General features: G+C 30.8%; 7 protein-coding genes across 14 annotated transcripts in view; 4 read left to right on the top strand and 3 right to left on the bottom strand.

Moving 5' to 3' along the window:
* Nucleotides 1–192: 192 nt before the first annotated feature.
* RpS4 (ribosomal protein S4) lies at nt 193–1518 on the bottom strand. Its single transcript, XM_047058584.2, has 4 exons — nt 1367–1518; nt 1054–1312; nt 756–853; nt 193–698 (listed from the first exon to the last, which is right to left on the bottom strand). The coding sequence occupies exons 1-4, from the start codon at nt 1367–1369 to the stop codon at nt 270–272; spliced, it is 789 nt and encodes a 262-aa protein (XP_046914540.1). The 5' UTR covers nt 1370–1518; the 3' UTR covers nt 193–269.
* On the top strand, nt 1511–3021 carry Hmbs (porphobilinogen deaminase-like protein l(3)02640). Its single transcript, XM_047058583.2, has one exon. It carries the CDS (start codon nt 1817–1819, stop codon nt 2936–2938), a length of 1122 nt encoding a protein of 373 aa, XP_046914539.1. The 5' UTR covers nt 1511–1816; the 3' UTR covers nt 2939–3021.
* Nucleotides 2947–7569, bottom strand: Cand1 (Cullin-associated and neddylation-dissociated 1). 2 transcript variants are annotated; one of them, XM_047058582.2, is made up of 8 exons: nt 7344–7569; nt 7110–7279; nt 6830–7046; nt 5252–6759; nt 3857–5180; nt 3558–3801; nt 3340–3486; nt 2947–3265 (listed from the first exon to the last, which is right to left on the bottom strand). In XM_047058582.2, exons 1-8 carry the CDS (start codon nt 7389–7391, stop codon nt 3129–3131), a joined length of 3795 nt encoding a protein of 1264 aa, XP_046914538.1. In that variant the 5' UTR covers nt 7392–7569; the 3' UTR covers nt 2947–3128. The 2 variants fall into 2 exon arrangements, with proteins under 2 accessions (XP_046914538.1, XP_075585470.1); XM_075729355.1 differs by having other exon boundaries at nt 3857–5174; nt 7344–7531.
* A 97-nt stretch (nt 7570–7666) lies between these two features.
* Nucleotides 7667–20232, bottom strand: part of LOC124494872 (uncharacterized) — a 37903-nt gene continuing 25337 nt past the window's right edge. For all 5 annotated transcript variants that reach the window (XM_047058142.2, XM_075729359.1, XM_047058143.2 and 2 more), the window contains 7 exons: nt 14115–14297; nt 13716–13856; nt 13233–13347; nt 8347–8530; nt 8105–8285; nt 7972–8045; nt 7667–7904 (listed from right to left, as the gene is read on the bottom strand). In XM_047058142.2, the coding sequence (XP_046914098.2) occupies nt 7757–7904; nt 7972–8045; nt 8105–8285; nt 8347–8530; nt 13233–13347; nt 13716–13856; nt 14115–14297 (1026 nt within the window). In that variant the 3' untranslated portion in view covers nt 7667–7756. The remainder of the gene's footprint in view (nt 7905–7971; nt 8046–8104; nt 8286–8346; nt 8531–13232; nt 13348–13715; nt 13857–14114; nt 14298–20232) is intronic.
* On the top strand, nt 8553–10621 carry LOC124494881 (uncharacterized). Of its 2 annotated transcripts, none has more exons than XM_047058155.2 (3): nt 8553–9036; nt 9977–10126; nt 10191–10621. In XM_047058155.2, the coding sequence occupies exons 1-3, from the start codon at nt 8733–8735 to the stop codon at nt 10448–10450; spliced, it is 714 nt and encodes a 237-aa protein (XP_046914111.1). In that variant the 5' UTR covers nt 8553–8732; the 3' UTR covers nt 10451–10621. The 2 variants fall into 2 exon arrangements, with proteins under 2 accessions (XP_046914111.1, XP_046914110.1); XM_047058154.2 differs by lacking the exon at nt 8553–9036 and adding an exon at nt 9053–9844.
* On the top strand, nt 10849–13681 carry LOC124494878 (uncharacterized). Its single transcript, XM_047058152.2, has 6 exons — nt 10849–11278; nt 11346–11376; nt 11456–11547; nt 11630–11779; nt 11871–12093; nt 12791–13681. The coding sequence occupies exons 1-6, from the start codon at nt 11086–11088 to the stop codon at nt 13095–13097; spliced, it is 996 nt and encodes a 331-aa protein (XP_046914108.1). The 5' UTR covers nt 10849–11085; the 3' UTR covers nt 13098–13681.
* On the top strand, nt 16986–18198 carry LOC124494877 (uncharacterized). Of its 2 annotated transcripts, XM_047058151.2 has the most exons (2): nt 17101–17141; nt 17224–18164. In XM_047058151.2, the coding sequence occupies exon 2, from the start codon at nt 17228–17230 to the stop codon at nt 18143–18145; it is 918 nt and encodes a 305-aa protein (XP_046914107.2). In that variant the 5' UTR covers nt 17101–17141; nt 17224–17227; the 3' UTR covers nt 18146–18164. The 2 variants fall into 2 exon arrangements, with proteins under 2 accessions (XP_046914106.2, XP_046914107.2); XM_047058150.2 differs by having other exon boundaries at nt 16986–18198.

Here is a 20232-nt window from a genome sequence, read left to right as displayed (position 1 = left end):
TGTGTGATGTTCAAATATCGATTTGATCCAATTTGCAAGTGTCCCAATTTTTAGTTACTTTAATAATAATATATATATCAAAGTAATGGTAGTACACGTCAACATATGAAAATTACTAACTAAACTCCAAAAAAAAACAATTTATCAATGCAATCAAAACCAAATTAATTAATTAATTATATACATATAGAATTGAAAATTTCATTTTTTTTATTGATGGTAGCCAAAAAAAAAATTTATTCTTTTATATAAAAATACATCCATTCATTTTAGGCAGTTCGTTTCTGTGCCAAACGTTTGTCACGTTCTTCGGCAACGGTCAAACGAATACCACGGCCACGCGGCAATGAAATGAATGGCATATTACTTTTACCGATGACAAAAATATAAGCCGAACGTGTAGCAAATGTATGACCTAATGCATCCTTTACGTGGATAATATCAAAACTACCCACATGTCGTTCCCGTGAGGTGATAATACCGACACGACCCAAGTTATGGCCACCAGTAACCATACAAAGATTGCCAGTTTGAAATTTGATTGAATCAACAATTTTTCCCGTATCCATCTCATAACGAATCGTATCATTTACTTTGATCAATGGATCTGGATAACGAATGGTTCGACCATCATGGGTGACCAAATAAGGAATTCCTTTCGGCCCGGTAGCAACTTTTTTAACTCGACACAATTTGTACTAAAAATTCAAATTGATCAATTTTTGAAAAATTCACAAATTCACAATATGACATACATTAGCTTCTTGTTGGCTGATCTTATGCAAAATGTATCGACCTTTAATGTCGTAAAGAAGACGGAAGAAATCACCAGTTCGTTCGATGGTTACAACATCTATTTGAAAATAAAAAGTTATTAGAGCTCTGGGTATGCTCGCATTTCATAAAAATTAAAGAAAAACAAGCGACCAAATTTCACTCATCAAAAATGATATTGGCCATTAATTGAACTTGAAAATCATTGATAAATTTTATAAAAACATTCAAGTCTTCGATGTATGGCCAAAGAATCCATTGAATGATGGGAAAACTTACCCATAAAGCCAGCCGGATAATTAATGTCGGTACGAACTTTACCATCAACTTTGATAGTACGTTGCATGACAATTTTAGTCACCTCATCACGAGTCAATGCGTATTTAAGTCGATTACGTAACATAACAACCAATGGCAATGATTCACGAAGTTTATGAGGACCAGTCGATGGACGTGGTGCATAAACACCACCAAGTTTATCCAACATCCATGATTTCGGTGCTCGCAAACGTTTCAAATGTTTTTTTGGGCCTCTAGCCTACAATTTAAGGATTAATTATTTTATAAAAATTTATTTAAAAGAAAAAATTACCATAATTAATGAATTTTATTGGAAAAAAATCGATGAAAACTTGGAAAAACCAAAATATGCCAACAAACATACGGCTGAAGCGTGTACTGGAAAGGAAACATGCACGTTGTGCTTTGCTTTGTGCACAAAACAAGAAGAATGTACACTGTTGTGTGAGGCATCCGTTTTTTGACAATGACCCGTCATATAGAACGTAACCTATACAAACAACAATATGCATGCTTTATAAACAATTTTTGTGGTAGTAGTTCAAGCCAATGATACGTCGATTCATAAATGCAATATAACTAATTATTGGATAATTCGAACAAAAATTAAAGTTTTAATGAAAAATATCCTCACATATGATGACGATATATGGATGTCAAATAAATATGAATCTGTGATAATCATTTCGCAAAAAAAAAATTTCATGTACCTGAACATACCCCAAAACCTTGAACAACGAATATGTCCTCAGAAAAATCCATATCATTCGAAAAATCTACAAAGGCGCCAACTTTGTTGACTATTGGATCGCGTAAATCACGTTTGGCAATGATTCAAACGAACATGGTTATTGATGCATTAAAACGCCATTATCCAGAATGTGAATTTGTAGTAAAAAATATCGATACAACTGGTGATAATATTCTTGATCGACCATTAGCCAAAATCGGTGAAAAAGCCTTATTCACTCGTGAGCTTGAAGAAGAATTATTACGGGGGACAATCGATATGATTGTTCATTCACTGAAAGATATGCCAACTACATTGCCAGATCGATGCTGTATTGGTGCAATAATGGCACGTGAAGATCCCAGTGATTCATTAGTACTTCGTAAAGATTTGATTCATATGCTTAAAACGGGACCAAACTTAAATATGGAATATATTATGAATGATTGCTCGAAATGTGTTCAAACATTCGGTACGTCTTCACTTCGAAGAATTGCTCAACTTCGTAATTCATCGCCAAATGTCGTCATAAAGGATGTCCGTGGAAATCTAAACACCCGGTTGGATAAACTAGATAATCATCCTAAACATGGTTATGATTGTCTAGTATTGGCCACTGCAGGTTTAATACGTGGTGGATTCCATGATCGAATAAGCTTAAGATTGACTCACGGTAATTGGTATCATGCTGTATCACAAGGTGCATTAGGTGTTGAATGTCTTTCTGATGATTACCGGATGCAACAAATACTTTTTCCGTTAGTCGACTCGCGTACAGTATTTGAATGTACATCTGAACGGGTACTAATGAAATGCTTGGAAGGTGGTTGTTCCGTACCGATAGGTGTGCAAACAATATGGTCCAATGCTGACAGATGGTTATTGACATTAAAAGCCAAAGTTCTTACTATCGATGGTAAGGAATCGGTCCAAGGTGAACAAACAGAAGATTTAGACAATCAAAATTTTCCAATAAACGAAACATTTGAACTTTCAGACTTTACTGACATACGAATCGAAGGAATTGATAACCAATTTGAATGTCGGTTAAAAAATTCTGTAAGACTTGGACGTTCTGTTGCTAAGCAGCTTATCGATATGGGCGTCAAAAATATTCTTAAACGTTCACAGTAAAAACACCATTTATTTATTCAATGTAATATTTATTAATAAATTAATAATAATTAATTAATTACATTGAAAGATATGAAAACAAATTTATGATGAATCGTAAGAATTTCCAAACCCATTTTTGTTTTGTTCTTTTGTTAGATACAAATACTTGTTGGGTATGTGTGTGTGTATGAAGATCAAACAGACTTAATTAATTAAAATCTACTTCCATTGATGGTAATAATTCATTAATGATTTTGTTACTTTCCATAACCGATTGATATAAATTTTGCAATTCAGGCATAGTTTTGATTGCATTCATCAATTCATTTGCAGTAGCGTCTTTATCTAAGTGAGTGGGATGAAAAAAAATAATGTTAGAAAATACAAATAAGATTCAGAAAAAAAATGAAAACACAAACCAGCATCACGAATACGATAAATGGCGACAAATGCCCTTATAGCCGATCGTCGAAGTTCATCTTGTTTTTCAAATTCTTGTTTTACTGCATTAGATTTCAATTTTGCAAAACAAGTTTCTTTCAATAATCCGACAATATTTTCCAATCCTGAATTGTAGAATGAAAAATTATTGTTATTCTAAATAATAAAAAGCCATATTATATAATAATAAACATACGTTGCAAGATGGCCGATGGACATAAATCGGATAACCGTATCAAAATTAAATAGGTCAACATTTTTATGTCATATGTATCCTTTAGACCAAGTTCGACATTGTTAAGATATTCAAAAATTTCCACCTTATCCAAACAAGAATCTAGTAGTGTATACATGCATTCAAATACAGCTTTACGAAGATCCAATCCATCATCGACCGTATGTTTGAATGGGCCCATTTCAACTTCGCGTACATATTCCGGCTTTATGACAAAAAAAAATCGATCAGAGAAAGATTGATCACCAACATTAACATACCTTAGGATGAGTTTCCTGATATAGCATAGGAAATACTTGGCCAAGAAAATCACGTATTAATGATGCTTTGTTATGTAGAATTGAATTCAATGTTATAAATGCAACTCGACGTACATTAATGTCTTTATCATTCAGCGTTTCAATATAGGCACCTATCAGTTGTTTTAGCATGGTGAAATATTCTGCTTGTGGACTACAATCGGCGATAGCAAATCGAATCGATGTTATAATTGTTTCACGTATATTGGTCGAGCCATTACGAAGATTTTCCAATAAAACGGGCAACAGGTTTGCTGGTTTCAAAAGAGTCAATTTACCCAGACATTCGGCAACAACATAACGGGCACCTTCTTCATCACATTGAGCGTACTTGATTAATAATTGAACGATCGATTCAAAATGTGGTTCCAAATGACAGATTTTTTGATGATCGACCGATAAACAGCTAACAATTTCTTTCAAAGCATTTAGAAAGAGATACTGACGTTTTGGGTTGTTCGAAATTTCAGACAGAATAAATGATAGATTACGTTCAAGGTTTCCCATGGAAACACTGCCTAGACAGATTGAAGCCGCGGATTTTACCTCTTCATGTGAGGAGTTGAATGATTGAATCAATGCATCTTGCAATGGTTGTTGCAACTGTTCTAGATCCAATGATTTGCCAATCTCGGCAATGGTTAAAAGCGAATAAAGTTGCACAGACTCGTTTTGAGCGCCAGAACTACCATTTCCGGTTACTAACATTGGATTACGAATCTGTTCAATAAGGTTCGAAACTATCGATGCGGCATATTTATCGTTTAGCAATGAAATGGCAGCTATACATTTAGAAATGGAATAATATGCTTGCTTATGTAGTTGTTGATTTGGCTGCATAATAGGCTGAGTTAAACGGGCAATCAATTCATTATAATCCAAGCCAGGAAATGAACTTTTAACGATAGCACGAAAAAAATCCAACATTGCCATTAATGTTGAACCTTGCATCAACGGAGATCGGATGAGAACCAATGCTTCAGGTAAAATTCGTTGCGGTATAATATCATGGAATGCCTTATGCGACATGATCATTGCTGTCAATGCGGCCAATGCCAATTGAGAGATGTATAGATCAGATTCTGAAATCAATGGTACCATTTGTTTGACTATTTCTTCATTGATATCCTTCGTACAATATTCAATGTAATTTCTGAAAACTTTTTCTAATAGTATCAACGTATGTATCTTGATTGAACGTTTATTTTGTTTTAAAAATTGTGCCAATATTGAAAATGCCTCTGGAAACATTGGATTCAATTTTAGTGGCTTGGCAAAACTGACACTGATACAATTGAAAAAAAAGAATATTCTCCGATTAGAGGAATTATGATTACCGGTGATTTCAAGACTTACCTGGTGATTTTTATTAATGCGCGAACGCATGTCAACCTTGTCGTTTCATTTTTAAGCCGTTCAAGAAATAGAGCAAAAGTTCGGAAGAGATATTCATCATTCATATGATCACCAAATGTACAGATAATCTGTGCCATACAATTGATAGCACTTTCTTTCACTTCAAGGTCAACATCGGAGGCTTTAAGTTTATCGTATGTCATCGAATATAATGTATCAAGATAACCGAAAGCTCCGGAATTAGAATCTATGACATTTGAATCAATTGATAATGAAGGACGAATTATTTGCACCAATTCTGTTAGAACGATCAATGCTTCACCAGATATTTTATAGAAATCATCGCTAACAGCTTTTCGAATTTCGGTGATCAATGCATTGAAATAATTTTGAAATACTTGTGCATCATGATTTTTGAACAAAATGTTCAAAAATGCTAAAGCTTCAATTTTCATACTGGAAGATGAATTATTGCTATTCAATGAATAAAGAATACCCGGTATAATATTGTTTAGGTAATTTTTCTTTTCGTCTGCTTCATTAATCGGATCGGCCAACGCATTCGGTAGAATTTGCACCAATTCACTGAGCAATGCAAAACAACATTGTCGGGTTTTGATGCTTTTTTCTTTTAGCTGTCGATCTAGAGAACGGACAATTTTCGGTACCTGATCCTTTAAGATTTGTTTGAATTTTTCATTATTCTCTGAATTCGTAACCAGGGCACGTGTTTGTCGCAATAGGGCAATATAAGTGTTAAAAATATCCACTTTTACATTTTCTTCACGTTCACGAAATTGCATGATAATCGTTGGTGAAATTAGCTGATAGAATTCTTCCAGTAAATCTAATCGATTTAGAATGATCGTTTCCAATGTTTTGGCCGATGCACGTCGAACCTTCCAACTCATATCATCTTCGTCACTATATTCTTCATAATCATCTTCACCATTATATTCATCAACATCATTATCCATTTCCATATCTTCATCATCATTATCATCATAATTATAATTTGGATCATAAGAAATATATTTTACACAAACAGTTATAATTTTTTGTAGATGTGGATTAATTTCTTGTGGACAACGACGTACAAATATTTCGAATAATAGTAAACAAGCTTCGATTAATTCATCTTCTTGTCGTTGTAAGAATTTTTCATTCAACGCTACAATTGTATCAATGTATGGACTAATACGGGTGCCAGAATGTTTACAGATGGCTGTCAAACAATTGATGTAGATTTTCGCTCGCACATTATCGCATTGGTTTAATTCAACTAAAAGATATTCAATGATTTCTTTATAAATATGATCATTACAGGTGATTGACATGCCGGCCAAACAATTTATTGTTCGTTTACTGATTGAATTACGACCATTATTGAGAAGAGGTAGCAACGAATCTTTCAATGCTGGATATGACATACTTAAAACATGACCAAATCGTATGATTAGATCGGAGAAAATATCAAGTACATCGATTTGTACGGAACAATTGTTGTTCTACATTTTGAAACAAAGCAATCAATTCATTATTTTCAAGTGAACAAAAAAAAAATCAAATACCACTTACCAAACTGTTCAACGCGATAATCAATTTACTTGTTATACGGATACAAATGGTTGACACTAAACTTTTTGAATCAATTGATATTTCAGAAATGACAGTCTTTAAACCGATGCTCGATGTTTCCTTGAGAACTTCGTCTGATGACAAAATATTTTCACATAATGCATCCACTACATTTTCAGCAAGTTGTTCTTTAATTTTATTGACCAATGGTCCTAGGCTGAATGATACATGCACATAAACATTTTTTATTTGAATAAAGAAAATTTTCATTAAACCATACCATTTGACAGCCAAATTCTGTACTTCGGCATTATTATCCTTCAACAGACCCAATAAAGTTTTGACAATTTTTCTTTCAGCATCATCATCTAATTTTATTGAATCGTTTTGTAATTCATTAAGAAGATCATTGGTGGCCATAAAACGAAAATCCTTATCCGCTGAAGACATCTATGCCAAGAAAAAAAACAATTTTCAATAAATCATTCATTATCATTGAATAGGTAAGTTTTACCTTCTGTATAAGAACAGATATCTGATATGAATTGTTTGGGGTGGCCATTTTTGATTTGATCAATATAAAATGTGTCAAAAATAATGACAATTTCAAATTCTTTGAGAATTTTTAAATGTTCGATAATTATGAATTCCAATTAATGAATCAGCAAATCTTATTGAGCGGCATAAAATGTGTGTACGATAATGAACTCAATGAATTTCAATATTGATACTGAAAAAAACACAGATATACAAAATACATAAAAATTGATCTGTTCATAGAGGACAGTATTGTTTGTTTTAAAATTTAAAAAAAATTGAATAATAGTCAACGGGAATGTTTTTAAATTCAGATTTTTCAAGATGATTTTATTGATAAAAACAAATTATGGTAAGATTTTAATTGAATGTTCATTTTTCTCTTTGGTCTCAATTCATTTCGCATAGAATTGTGTGAAGATTTTTTGGCACAGTTTCCAATGTTCCTACGGACAATCTGGCAGCTTTTAGACCGAAACGTAGTGAATCTCGATATGTCATCCGATTTAACCATCCATAGATTGTAGCTCCAACAAGACTTGTAAAATAGATGACAGATTTTGATAAAAAAAAATCAGAGCCAAATAGAAAAAAACATCACTTACCAATCACCAGCTCCAGATACATTGACCACATTGGCTACATGTTCTTGCATCATATGCACGGAGTTAATAGCCATCTGGAATTAAATAGAATTCTTTTTAAATCTGATTAAATTTTCCTGGATTCTTATCAAACCTTTGAATGATCATCATAGAGATTTGAATATGGTCCCAATACCATTATACGATCCAATGCATCTTCAGGACCAACATAGATAATGCCATCTTTGTCGACAGTAACAATGATTGAATGTAGACCAGAAATATGTCGAAATAATTCACGACCATATTCGCCGACAATTTCGATAAGTTCGTCACTATTGAATAGTTCGAATAAGATTTTACATTTGACTTTATTATTCATAGAAAATTTCAAACCTTGATAATTTATCTCGGAAAATCTCGGATAATTGTGTATCTTGTCTATGGCCACGGGTTAGAATTTCATAACTAGCTTGTAATTCATTGAAATTTGGTGATAAAAAATTTATGGCATCGAAATTTTCCCAATGAATTTGAAATAATTTATCAATCAGATTTAAATCAGTCGGTTCAAACCAAACTATAAAAAAAAGAATTATTTTTTTTTCCTAAAAATATTAGCTTTCTGTTGTTATCGATAGATGACGACAGTGGGTCCAAGTTGCTTTGGCAACTGAATTTATTCCCTTTTTTTTAAGCATCAAGTTGTTGATTCATTTGAACTCAGTTCGCTTGTCTGAAAACATTCATTCATTGTGGTCAGTCATTTTCAACCATCAACGATGGAAAGAATTCGAGCGGCTAAAAATGTGACTAAAAACATGGATATAACCAACATTCGAAATGTAACCTATGCGGCAATTTTTACATTTCTAACAATGTTTTGCAATACGATTGCCTTTTCAACACCAAATTGGTTAGCGGCCGATGGCCGTCAACCAATAAAACGTTTCAATAAACTTGGTCTTTGGGAAGCTTGTTTTCATCAATTTCGTGATCCATATTATCTATTTGAACGTGAATTTCGTGGATGTAAATGGATATTTGATGAAGATTATGCATTCATGATTGATTTTCTTGAACCAGGTAAGTTTAGGTTTAGTTACCTCCCTTTACATTTCCTTTTCCGGTCAAAAAAAAATTATATAAATCAAATATTGAACCAAGGGCGTTGTGTTTTTTGTTTCATATAAAAATGCTAAAAAATTCATCATACACAACATAGAAAAATTAGAATCCAATTGAAAGATGAATAATGAACAACACAAGGTATTCATATAAACAATTAACATCGAGCGCGAGCAGGTTTGATGTTCTATATGTGTGTGTTTGTTGTTGTTGTTGTTAGTGTTTTCATTCGAAGAATCACTACCTCTCTCTCCACGGCAACGTTCAACCTGCTACTGCTGCATCTGTTATGTTGTGATTATAAGTTGTTTTCCTATTATAAAAATTGTTCATTTTACATTTCGAATTTTGTTTATGTGAAAAATTTTTGTTTGAATTATTATTACACGAGTTATAATGACAATTACAAACGGTTATCGTAGTGATTATGATTATGGTCATGATGATACTGATGATACTATGGATCGTGCCGATGGTATTGGTTGGGGTATTATCCGAAAACGAAAACGAATGTCTGATGCAAGAATTGTTGCCATTGCAGCAACAACGATAACAGCCATTTCCGCATTTATTGCTTTTTTTAGCCAATATTGGCTTGCATCTGAACGACGATTATATGGAGCAAAATTTGTACGCCTTGGTCTTTGGGCTACCTGTTTTCGTAGCTATGTTAGTCCAGAAGATTATGAAATGAGTAAATATTATGCCGGCTGTCGTTGGATTTTTGCTGAAGAATATCAGAATATCAAACATATTCTTATGCCGGGTATTTTTAATCTCACAATTCACCACAATCACACAAACACATCATTAAACACACACGTTTAAAAAAAATCATCATTTGTAAATCAAATTCTAATCATATTGTTTTTTGTTTTTCATTCTTAAATTTTTTTAGGATTTTTTATCGCAACACAAGCATTATATACAATTGGATTTGTTTTCTTGCTAATGGCATGCATCTGTGTTTTGGCCATACAATTATGTTTTATAATTGAAAAAGAAATTCTTGCAATGAAACTTTTATCATCTGTCATGTTTCTATCTGGTTTGTAGAATTTTTGTTTGTTTGTTTCTAACTGTCATTAATTTTTTCCTTTATATATCTCTAGCATTATTCACAACATTAGCCGTCATTATATTTGGTATACGTGGTGATGATCGTGATTGGATGCCTGATCATGAACATAATTTTCTTTCATGGTCATTTGGTTTTGCTGTTGTTGGTGCATTCTTTTCCTGGATGGCATCGGCAATGTTTTGGGCTGAAAGTCGTATTCTTTTTAAAAAAGAATTGAAAAAACGACAAGAAATTTATAATATGGAAGGAAATAAACATGTTCATCATCATCATCATCATCAGCAACAATAACAACAACAACGACAAGATAATCAAGACCAAAAAAAAAAACATGGAATATTTATAAATTCAGTTTTTAAAAAAAAAATTCTGTAAATATAATCAAACATCTTCAATTATTTTTTAAAATTATTTATAATAACTTTACATTTTCATTGAATGAAATTGTATTCAATTCTCAAATATTACCATTCTCATATACCATAGCGCTTTACATTGCCAGCTTGTCTATTCTTGTTCTTATTGCCACATGAACACGGCAACCTGCAACAATATTCATTCATTCATTCCTTCGTTTGTACAGGTATCCATGGTTTCATTCAACGATGAATGAATGAATGAATGAGCCAGCTTTTTGGTGTGGCCATTTCATGTTTGTTATTCGTGTGTGTGTGTGTGTGTGTTCATATTTTGTTTTGTATTGATGAGTGTTGTCATTATATTCGGTTTGAAATATGCCATATGCAGGTCGGTGCTCTTTATTTCTATCTTATACATCCACTATTCACTATTGGATTTTTTAAACACACAGTGTTTTTTTTTATAATTTATTTTGGCAATTTGTAAAAAAAAAAGAAAAAAAAATCTCGGTGAATTATACATATGAATTTTAGTTTTGAAACAACGTATAAAAAGAATCACAAAAAATGTCTTCAGTGGATGGTGTATCGGTCGTATCGGAAGGACCGACAATGCGTAAATATCGTTATCGTACATCATTTCTATTGATAACCGCTTCATATACTGGATTAATCGGTTTGATTACAATAATCATCGCATTTTCAAGCCCTTATTGGCTTTCATCACATAAATATACCTATAGTTCATTTGTACGATTAGGTAAGTTTCATTCTTATTCTTATTCTCTTATCATGAAATTCATTTATTATTTTTTTTTGATAAACAGGATTATGGACATTTTGTTTTGATCATTATAAGTGAGCATATATTATTTGAAAACAATGTTTTATTTGTGAAAAGTTAATTTACATTTTGCACGCTACCATAAAAATATAGACATCCACCATATCAATATGATGAAACATTCACTGGTTGTCGTTGGATTTATGATCCAAAATATCATAATATTCGTGATTGGCTTCAGCCAGGTAATAATCAGATTATCAAGTATGATCATATAATAATGACTTTGTTGTTTACAAAAACAAACAAAAATAAAAACAATATCAGGATGGTTCATATTCGTACAGGTGATGATTACATTCTCAATACTATTCTCTATCGCTGCCTTAATGGTCATAAGCATACCTATTATGCATTTTTTAATACGTTATAATGTTGTCATGATTGGCCTTGGTTCTTTGCTCAAATTGCTATCTGGTTCGTTCATTTTTATTTGTTTATATTAGCTTATTATTATTATTTGATCTAATAATGAAAATATTTTTATTCTATATGACCATTACAATAGCTATATTTGGATTCATAGGCTGGTTAGTGTTTGCTATAAAACATGATGTACGATCATGGCTAATGAATCCACGATTCAATCATCTGGATTGGTCATTCTATTTGGCTATATTATCAACATTAATAAATACATCAGCTGCAATCATGTTGGCAATTGAAATGCGAAGAGCACGACAAAAACGTCAACGTTTTACGAATCTTGTATACAACATGCATCATCCAAGGTTTTTTTGAGATTTTTTTGTTTGTTTGTTTGTTTGTTTATTTGCTTTCTTTTCATCGAAAACATATTGCCATTATTGTGTAAATTCTTGAAATTTTCTTTCTCTCGAAAAGAAATCACCACCATTCATGATGATGATGATGATGATGGAGGCTATTCAATTGTCATTTTCACTTTCTTCTTGCATGAACATTTAATTGTTTTCCATATGAATGAACGTTGAATATTAAATATATGACATGAACACACACACGCACAAACACATAGATAAAATTCTTGTTGTAGAAAATGACTTTAGGCGAAAAAAAAGATGCTCATACAGACACAATAAAGGCAAGAATAATGTGTGTTACATATATAACGATTAACGATATTAGAGACTAGACATATCGAATAATAAAAACATTCGATTATGCTCGAATGAATTTTATTTTTTTTTTCTTCTTATTACCTCCCATGAATATGAATTCATGTTGTGTTCATAGAATAATAATGTTAATACGATTCCTAATTCGCAGAAATAAATTATTGACCGTTTTAATATTGGAAAAAAAAGAATATTTACTGATTGTCAACAAATCTATTTTATTTATCACATATTTACAACCTTTCATTTAAACTATTTACAATGCAATTCAAATTTATTTGATTTTGATTATTCAAATAATAATTCCATTCTCATTCTGATCATTACATAGATCAATAGGAAGTGGTACAACCAATGGATTTGAAACAATACCGCTAAAAACTCCTCCACAGCCACCATTATCGACAACGGGACCAAGTCCTCATTATCATAGCCGACAACAACATCATCATCATCATCAACAATCTCATCCTCATCATCATCATCATCAACAACAAGGAGCACGATCACCAATCGATTCTATACATTCATCACCATATGCATCGATATCAAGATTTTCACAACAACAACAACAGCAGCAGCAGCAGCCAATGACGCCACAATCACAGACAAGTTCAAGACAGTTTACATCTGTTTAGGTTGGAAACGGTTGTGTTTTGGGAATATATTTGTTTTATGGACTCACAAACATCATCATCATCGTCATCATCATCATCATTATTATTAATGACATTAATCAAGCAAATAATAATAAAAAATAAAAGACAACTTACCCGGAATTTTAGCCTGTCGACAAAGTTGACATACGTAATTCATTGTTTCGGTCGGAATATTTGCATCAATAATTACAATGGATGTCTGTTTTAATTGTGTTTCAAATCTAGATACCTGCCAAAAAATCAAATCAAATGAACAAATGAGCAAAACAGAGAAAAGAAAATTTGATCAAAAAAAAAAACAAAAAACAAACAAATCACACTGATCCAAACAAACGGATATTTTCATTTCCAGAGAACAATACAAAAAACAAATATATTTTTCTGGTTCAATTTGATTTTCAAATTAATAATAATGATGATGATGATAAATTCTATGATGATGAAAAACAAAAATGTTTTTAAATTTTTAAAATCGGTATTGCCGCTAGCTATATAATAATACATGCATAAAAATTCATTTAAATGATGAACGATTTGAATTATTAAATAGAGAGATATGGAAATTTGATTTTTGATTTTTGATTTTTTTTGACTTACAAAATTTTTATCAATACATTGATTAGCACGAAAATCTCCAACAACCATACGACATTCACCTTGTGCATCAATGATAACCGTACAAGATGGTGTTGGTAATTGTTTCAATGAACGTATATTCGTTGTTGTATCAGCCATCGCCTTGATAAAATGATAAGGAATGAAAAAAAAACAACAACAAATAATGAATGTGATGAAAAAATGAAAAAAAAATTCTTTCGGTTTCTTTCTGTCGATTTCAGTTGTTAATATAGAATTTCGTTTGTTACAAATAAATTTTATTTAAATTGAAAAGAAATTTAATATTATCTCGATCTCGATTCCTGTTTTATTATCGCGTGTGTGTGTGCATGTGACATCTTACAAATAAACAAAATTGAACCTCAATACAAAATTTACCCGATTATTGTTATCATTGATAGCGGTAGCGGCTGAAGAAATGATCATCTGACCTGGTTGATCTTGGCCAACAGCTGTTATAAATAAACATGGTTCCCGTAAACGTTGTATTGATTCGGCAATATTATGTCCAACACCGCCCAATGTTGTCATCATTGATCCATCATATGTTGAACCATTCAACTGGAGATTTTTTGGGGAAAAAAAAATTCAAAATAAAAAAAATCGACAAAAAAAAATGCATGTTACTATATAATATTGCTGAAACAATAAAAGTAGATAGTAAAAAGTATTTTTATTACGAACCAAAAATAAAAAAAAATCAGATACATTAAAATCATTCAAGTTAAATCTATCGATGACAATGTCATTTTATGGAAAATTTTTGCATTCATCATTTATACTCATTAGCATTTTGAATTCCGCCTACATTTTATTTTCAAATAATTCAATTCATTCGTTTTGTTTAAAAAAAAAAAATGCTAAATTGACAAAATTTGCAAATCTTTAAATTCAAGTAAGAAAAAAAAAACTTTTCATACAAAAAAAGTCTTCATTATATTTAGATTCGAAATGAAATTTTTTTTTTCATTCAAATTCAAAGTCAACTCAAATCATAGTGATCATCATAATCATCATCATCATTGTGCGTTTGGATGTTAATCAGCATTTTGAATCGATTTCATTTTGAATTAACGATTGAATAGAGCAAAAGAAAAGAAAAAGAATTCAATTAGATCCAATTTTTTTCTATAGTTATTGACATCAACAAACTGAATGAATTCATTTGTTTGATGTTTTTTTCGTCGCAATGATGATAAAGTTTATGACTGAATTTATCTAGAGAATATGTGATGAAAAAAAGGAATTCTCTCCAGATATGACAATAGAGTTGAATTCGGTTCTCATTTTTTTTTTTTTTTTTTTTTGCAAATTCTTGACGAATTGAAAAGGATTTTTTTTTCTTCACTATTTTTCTGCTTTATTTGTTCACTCTAAGAATGAAAAAATACATTTTTCCCTGTCTGTATGTGTATGTGCGCGTATATGCGGTGTATATATCGAATTCGTAAAACCAATCTTTAAAGAATATGATGATGATGATGATGATAATGACAAAAAAAAATACTCAATATATGCTGTGATGATGGCGGAAAATGATTTCATCACACTTGAACAAGTTTATTTTTCATTGTATACACGCATACGAATTATCGTTAATGATGAACTCATTCATTCATTTGATTTACTCATTCGTGTTTTTTTTTATTTTTTCTTATTTGATTTAATGAACACACACACACACACACACATACACACACACATCCTATGTTTGTATAAACAAGATGAATGATTGTGATTGAAATGAAGATTTTATTTGAAATTTTCAATCTTAAATGTATTTATATGCAAAAAATCATTTCATTTCATTTTTTTTCCAATATTTGGTACACACTATAAAAGATGGCCCATATAATGACACATAAGCACAAACAGACATGATCATTTCAATTGACATTTATTATTTTGATTCGATAGACCATAAGAAATGATTTTTCAAACCATATATATATTTTGTATTAAGTTTAGTGAATGAAAAAAAAAAATTTGACATGACATTGAAATGACCTCGATTTTGGATTGGTGCTCAAATAATGGAATTCGTTAAGAAAAAAAAATGAAAATTGAAAAAATTCCATCCTATGGGGGCCAATCAATTCTGTCATACGAATCTAAAATGAAATGAAATGAAATGTTTTTCTTCAATTTTGCCCATTGATGATGATGAAAAGAACTCAATAAATGAATGAATGAATGAATGGAACAAGTAAATTGAGAATAGTAAAGTGAAGAAAAAAAGAAAGAAAGAAAAAAATAATAAATCCATTAATTACCAGGAGATTTTGGTTCAATAGTTTTTGTTTTTCTTCTGATTCTAGGACAAATTGGTGAATTGTGATTATGATTGTGTGCCACACACACACACACACACACACACAAAGTCTTCCAAACAACAAAGACACATAGATGAAAAAAAGATGGAAGAAAAAACGCAAATATAACCACCATATATAGAATTCATGTGAAAATAAAAAATTAATTGATCCAAACACAACAGAAAAAAACCAGAGAGCAATGAACAAACAAAAAAAAATGAATTGGAACTACATCAAAAAAAAAAAAAAATGTGGGTGATTGAAATCACACACATTTGTGGGTAAAGATGAAACCTTCAAACAAACGATGACAAAATAAAAATGAACCTTTTTGTTTCATCATCATAAGCGAAAGAGAACTGAAAAAAAACTTAATCATCATCTACGAGCCATCATAAATTGAGAGGAAATATATTTGCGAATCGGTTTGAAACAAAATAAATATATTATATATTATTATTTAGGCCTTGCCATAATCACCATCACCATCATCATCGTTGAATATTAGAGAATGAAAATTTGATAACATTTCAATTTATTACTGCACTGCCATCAAACAACACCGAAAGAAAGCGATGAAATGAGTTTATTATTTGAATGATCGTACCTTCAATAATGAACAGTTTGATTGATGTTTATCTATTCTGTTCTGGTCATTTCATTTTGGTCAATGTTGTTCATAGAAGAAAAAATAAAATTTTGTGTATTATGAAAACCTAAATTGTGACCACACACAATAATGCAATGTGTTTCTAATTTGTTTTTATTATTATTATTCGAAATTCTTGGGTTCCATTGAATTAAATCGAATCAAAAAAAAAAAATTCATTTAATTCTTTTTCGAACATGAAAAAAAACACATACATATAGAAAAAAATGATCAAGGAAAATAGTAATAACCAAACTTGTCAAAGTGATTGATTGATTTGTGATTCTAAACCAAAAAGAAAAAGAAAAGCAACGAACCGGAAGCAAACATTTTGTATTCGACACACACACACATTTGATTCACGACTCTCAAAGAAAATGTGTGATGGTGATGATGAAATTGGACAAGGATTATATTTTGATAAAACCATATTTGTAAATGGTAAAGGTCAGATTCGAAATGACAATATGAATGTGGAAAATGATAATAATAATAATTGGTTTGAATTGAAAAATGTTCATAGTTGTATGGGCGGTTTATCTATTGCTGACATTTTACCATTGATTGGTCATGATCGTGATAATTTGTATCGATTTATGGAAAATGATGATCAAATTATTTTACCACCAAAGACACCGTCAAAATCTCAACAACAAAATATGACAGACATTCATGATGATGATGATGATGATGATGATGGTGATATTATTGATAAATTGAAAAAATCATCACGCCCGCCAGGAGCCTATCTAGTAAGTGATGGTAATCAATTATATGGTGTCACTATTGTTGATGATCAAAATGAAAATTTCATATATGGTCCTGTGACAATGATCATTCCCAATGTAGATGGCCAAAATGTTCTTGTCATTGAACGTGGTAAACTTCGTGACGTTGACACAAATTATGATGAACAACATACCATTAAATTTGGAAATTTTCAATTACAAACTACCAATCAGATCAATTTAGATCAAATCCTACAGAATAATGATCAAAATTATAACGTCAATGTTGGTATTGTCAGTATTAATGGTTTTTTATTGATAGCTCAAAATCATCTAAATTTTACTGAATTTATTTTAATACTTGATGGTGGTTATATTCTAACACATGATATTCAAATTAATTGGATTCGTGCTAATGTCGATCAGCAGACAATAATTATGAATGACAACCAGCGACAAGAACAAAATGTAGATCCGGTTAAATGTACAAAAATTGGTCATCATGAAGTATTCATATGTTTGAAAGGTGCCCTAGTATATGCTAACGATGATAATCATATTAATCATGGTGACAGTAGCACCAGCAACCATAACGATAATCAAAATCGAATGATGATGATGAACTTGATTGGCACAAATAATGCAGTGATCAATTATGATGCATTCAAACATTTTATTTTGAATGGTCAACATCGTGTACATCGTCATCATGAATGAACAATTTGAATTTTGAAATATGCTGAATTGGCAATAATACGGTGAATAAAAAACTATGCTAAGAGAATTCAGGAAAAAAAACAGAATAAAAGCTGACAACAACACAATATGTTCCACAAATAAATGAATGAAAAAATTGTCCTAATTTTATACATCTTTCTCTTTGGGGTATATGTGAGTAATTCAAATTGACAACAAACAACAAAAACTGTTCAGTTTTCCAACCAAAAAAAAAAAAAAAAATTCAATTCGAAAATTTCCACCATCCCACCCCCTAAATATGAGAACCAATTGAAGTTGACATATTTACCATTGATGATGATGAGGCGAAACATGTCCAATAGAGAAAAAACTCTTTACATTGACATTCATGAATAGAATTGGATCAATTTTTTTTTCGACCATAGTTTTTTTGCATTACTATCTATTCCAGATCTATTTTATTCTCAACCATTTTGATTCGATTAATGTGTATGTGTGTGTGTGTCTGTGTGATTCTTAATACTACGATATAATCATCATCATCATCATGATCATTTGTGAAGGTTTAATTCAAATACATAAAAAAATGGCCATAAAATTAATATGTACAGATTAATTTCATTCATTCACAAATTGTTTTTGTATTTTGCTATTGTTTTCACAAATTTGTTTTAGGGTTTCGCCCGAAATAAAAAAAATAGCGGTGGCAATCCCGAAATGAAATACACCACCCCAATCACTTGATATTTTCTTTTTCTTTTTTTTCACACAAACATACATTATTGCACTAAGTGTGCTGCCATTATATCGATTACAATCAAAAAATTATCTGATCGATTGGAAACAATATTGAAAGAATGTGATTTAATAATAATAATAATAATCATAGCACAATAAATACACACTATATTTCAAACTATCAAATCAACTATAACAAACACACAGTGTCCATTTTTTTTGTTGAAAAATGTAGGACCAGATAAAATGTTTGATATTGATCGATATTTATGTGATACCATCATTGTGTTATGATTCTATAGTTACAAATCAATCATATCATATAATGGTACATTAAATCATCAACACATAGTATGGTGATGACAAAAAAAATAAAAATAAAAAATGACCTACGTATACGTGAAAAATAGATCAATTTTATGAATTATATAACATCATATCACTAAAAGCTGAATCCATAAGTGTGATGAATGAATGCAGGACATGATAATCATGGAAATGTAAAAGTGATAATGTGTGTGTATGTGTGTGTTTAACTTAACTAAAAACTTAAGAACAATTTTGATGGATACATGTTTGGCTTTTTTTCTGTTTTCTTTTCTTTTAATTCCACTTGGACATATTATACATGAACAATAAATGTGGTGGTGGTGATTCATCAAATCTTTGCTATTCACACACACAAAAAAAGATATCCAAAAAAAAATTGAATGACTTGAAATGCTTAGGCTGATGTATTTGTGTATTCCTGTGTGTGTGTGTGTGTGTGTATGTGTGTGATAATATATTATGTGGTTCTGCATGGGTGTGCATTTTGAAATTCTTTCCTTACAATCAACATTGTTATTGGCCTACATTCAAAAAAAAAAAAAAAAAATGACTGCCCGCTGATATATTTCATTCTTTGAATTGGTAAGATGAATTGTTACTATTGTTATTATTCCATAAAATCAGAATATAAAAAGAATCGAGTATAGATTATACGGAATAATTTTTAGGAAAAAGAAGGGCATTATCTATAAGGGGAAAGATATATGTCATTTTGGATCATTCATCATTTTTATTTTCATTCTAACATGTCAAATGACATTGTTTGTTGTTGTGTGTGTGTGTGTGTGTGTTTGTTCATAATTCAAAACGATAAACAAAACAAAAAATTATTTAAATTATAATCATCATTTTAAAATAAAATGAATCACACATGTGTTTGTCACATATATACAAAAAAAAACTTTCAGGTGTATTGTTGTGACATAAACAAGTTTTTTTTTCTATTGTTCTGATTTTTTATTTGGTTGCCATGTTTAATTTTTTTTTTTATATTGAAAACCATCAGCTAGAAATTGATCTAAGAACCATATTGTAAA

This window comes from Dermatophagoides farinae, chromosome 3 (genome assembly GCF_024713945.1).
Source record: "Dermatophagoides farinae isolate YC_2012a chromosome 3, ASM2471394v1, whole genome shotgun sequence".
In the NCBI taxonomy this organism is placed as follows: domain Eukaryota; kingdom Metazoa; phylum Arthropoda; class Arachnida; order Sarcoptiformes; family Pyroglyphidae; genus Dermatophagoides; species Dermatophagoides farinae.
This window is presented reverse-complemented; position numbering and strand designations above follow the sequence as displayed.

What these genes read in the sequence shown, in the direction of transcription:
- Cand1 (XM_047058582.2), bottom strand. Translation starts at nt 7,391, where the DNA reads ATGGCCACCCCAAACAATTCATATCAGATATCTGTTCTTATACAGAAG. An exon ending in TTATCGCGTTGAACAGTTTG is followed by an intron (nt 6,760 to 6,829) that starts GTAAGTGGTATT and finishes TTCAAAATGTAG; the next exon opens with AACAACAATTGTTCCGTACA. An exon ending in GCATTAATAAAAATCACCAG is followed by an intron (nt 5,181 to 5,251) that starts GTAAGTCTTGAA and finishes CAATTGTATCAG; the next exon opens with TGTCAGTTTTGCCAAGCCAC.
- LOC124494878 (XM_047058152.2), top strand. Translation starts at nt 11,086, where the DNA reads ATGTCTTCAGTGGATGGTGTATCGGTCGTATCGGAAGGACCGACAATG. An exon ending in TAGTTCATTTGTACGATTAG is followed by an intron (nt 11,279 to 11,345) that starts GTAAGTTTCATT and finishes TTTGATAAACAG; the next exon opens with GATTATGGACATTTTGTTTT. An exon ending in TTTTGTTTTGATCATTATAA is followed by an intron (nt 11,377 to 11,455) that starts GTGAGCATATAT and finishes ATAAAAATATAG; the next exon opens with ACATCCACCATATCAATATG.
- RpS4 (XM_047058584.2), bottom strand. An exon ending in TTATCCGGCTGGCTTTATGG is followed by an intron (nt 854 to 1,053) that starts GTAAGTTTTCCC and finishes ATTTTCAAATAG; the next exon opens with ATGTTGTAACCATCGAACGA. An exon ending in TCAGCCAACAAGAAGCTAAT is followed by an intron (nt 699 to 755) that starts GTATGTCATATT and finishes TTGAATTTTTAG; the next exon opens with TACAAATTGTGTCGAGTTAA.
- LOC124494877 (XM_047058150.2), top strand. Translation starts at nt 17,078, where the DNA reads ATGTGTGATGGTGATGATGAAATTGGACAAGGATTATATTTTGATAAA.
- LOC124494881 (XM_047058154.2), top strand. Translation starts at nt 9,475, where the DNA reads ATGACAATTACAAACGGTTATCGTAGTGATTATGATTATGGTCATGAT. An exon ending in CAAACATATTCTTATGCCGG is followed by an intron (nt 9,845 to 9,976) that starts GTATTTTTAATC and finishes AAATTTTTTTAG; the next exon opens with GATTTTTTATCGCAACACAA. An exon ending in ATCTGTCATGTTTCTATCTG is followed by an intron (nt 10,127 to 10,190) that starts GTTTGTAGAATT and finishes ATATATCTCTAG; the next exon opens with CATTATTCACAACATTAGCC.
- Hmbs (XM_047058583.2), top strand. Translation starts at nt 1,817, where the DNA reads ATGTCCTCAGAAAAATCCATATCATTCGAAAAATCTACAAAGGCGCCA.